Here is a 2,056-nt window from a genome sequence, read left to right as displayed (position 1 = left end):
ATCATTCTTTTAATAGTATTATTATTCACATGTCCTAATCTAGCATGCCAAAGAGATGAAGAACATATTGAAAGCACAATTTTATTATTGTTATCAGAAGAAAAATCCGATACATTATTTATTACATACAAGCCATCACACTCATAGCCTTTGCCTACAAATGTTCCATTCTTTGTTATAATCACTTTCTTAGATTGAAATAACAAAGAATAACCACTTCTATTTAGAAGAGATCCACTGATCAGATTTCTCCTTCCATCGGGCACATGGTACACATTAAATAGTGTAAGCACATTCCCAGACGTAAGCCTTAGAAGTACTTTTTCAGTTCCAAGCACTCGTGCCGAGGTGGAGTTCCCCATAGTTACTGTTAGGCCACTCCGGACCTGATAAGTAGTAAAAAGGGTATGATCAGTACACATATGAACATTCGCACCTGTATCCACTAACCAATCGGTAGAGCAAATTGCCAAATTTAATTCTGGACTTAAAGTTACATACCGATCATCAGTACTAGTAGGACCAGTACTGGATAGCACCATGTTGGTTTGTGGATTTGCAGGTTGAGAAGGCACATGTTCATAGTTCTGATACTTCTTCTTCTTCATCCGGCATACTCGAGCCATATGACCGAGTTTCCCACAATTGTAGCAAATCGGCTTCCGATCATTCTTATTGATATGGTGTTTTGGCTTCATAGGTTTTCTTTTGTTTCTAGGTCCACCCTTTTCAAATTTGGAGTTCTTGAACTTATGGGTCTTATTTTGGCTTTCTACAAAGTTCACCTTGGTTAGAAGCTCAGGATTCATGAGTTGCTCATTATCTTTCTCAAGGTGTTGTTCTTGGATCCTAATGGCAGACAATAGAGTTTTCATTGTCATATCCTCGGTTTTATGTTTCAGGGATAACCCAAAGTCTTTCCAAGAAGGTGGGAGCTTGTCAATGGTACAAGCAACTTGAAGGCTCTCAGTTATTCCCATTCCCCTTAAGCCTAATTCATGATAAATCACTGTTAACTCATGGGCTTGGTCAACTACGGGCTTGGTGTCAACCATCTTATAAGACAGGAATTGACTAGCAGCATACTTGTCCATTCCGGCATCTTGGATACCATATTTCTTATTAAGATCATCCCAAATCTCCTTGGAGGTTTTAAAAGTGCAGTAGACATCAAAAAGGGGATCAGTAAGATAGGACAGAATCCTTCCCCTACACAGGTAGTCTTTCTTCTTAAATTCCTCCAAGTTACAAGTTCTAGCTGGTTCATTCTCTTCCTCATTTGGAGGAGAGTCAAAGATTATGGAAAATAACCCAAGTGTGGTTAAGAAGATTTCCATCTTCTGTCTCCAACGCTTAAAGTTATTTCCATTAAATTTTTTAGGAGGAACCGGGTCACTTGCATTGGCCATTGGGGTAACTCTAAGTACTAGCCTATTATATGTAGGAAAAAATCTACTTCAAGAATGTTGGGAATAAACTGTCCCAGAAAATTTTAAATCTATAATACTCTACTTCAACAAATAATAGGCAGAAATAGGCTTACAGAAAATAAATAGAGAAAGTGGAAAAATGGAACCCGAGATGCTGAGGCGTGGTATGTTGGTCACTTTCCTTGAAGTAGATTTCGCCGCCTTACAGTGCACTAGGCTTGGATGGCGTTCTACTCCTGAGATACAACAGCCTCTCGCACTGTTCCTTCTGCCTCAATGATTTGCACGGATCAAAGAAGCTTTCGAACCCAGAATCAGTATGCAGCAAGCCCGTTGATTGAAAGAAAAATAGCAAACAGGAAGAATAGTAGTTTTCTGCTTTCAAATTATATATCACCTGTCTAATCCGAAGAGGTCTATTTATAGACTTCTTCGGGACAGATGCGACCCAAAACCGATCCAACGGTCAAAACCGGTAAGAAAGTTTGAAAAAACACTGGGAGTATGGCCAGCGGATGCGAGGTCGATTGCGAAGAGGTGCTATCGAGGAAGCGACGTGGCTCCTCGTGCTAAGGGTGCGAAGCACGACTCATGCGCCTCTTGGCTCATCGCACCTGTTGTCCGAC

General features: G+C 40.4%; 1 protein-coding gene across 1 annotated transcript; it reads right to left on the bottom strand.

Moving 5' to 3' along the window:
- Positions 1 to 370: 370 nt before the first annotated feature.
- LOC120105003 lies at positions 371 to 1,094 on the bottom strand. The gene is made up of 2 exons (XM_039117023.1): positions 502 to 1,094; positions 371 to 386 (listed from the first exon to the last, which is right to left on the bottom strand). The coding sequence occupies exons 1-2, from the start codon at positions 1,092 to 1,094 to the stop codon at positions 371 to 373; spliced, it is 609 nt and encodes a 202-aa protein (XP_038972951.1).
- Between the last annotated feature and the right edge of the window lie 962 nt (positions 1,095 to 2,056).

The sequence above is a fragment of the Phoenix dactylifera genome, unplaced genomic scaffold (assembly GCF_009389715.1).
Source record: "Phoenix dactylifera cultivar Barhee BC4 unplaced genomic scaffold, palm_55x_up_171113_PBpolish2nd_filt_p 000164F, whole genome shotgun sequence".
NCBI classification, from domain to species: domain Eukaryota; kingdom Viridiplantae; phylum Streptophyta; class Magnoliopsida; order Arecales; family Arecaceae; genus Phoenix; species Phoenix dactylifera.
Note: the sequence above shows the minus strand (reverse complement) of the source record. Positions and strands in the feature narration are given on the sequence as shown.

Bases quoted from the DNA above. Each gene is read 5' to 3' on its own strand.
- LOC120105003 (XM_039117023.1), bottom strand. From the start codon at position 1,094: ATGGACAAGTATGCTGCTAGTCAATTCCTGTCTTATAAGATGGTTGAC.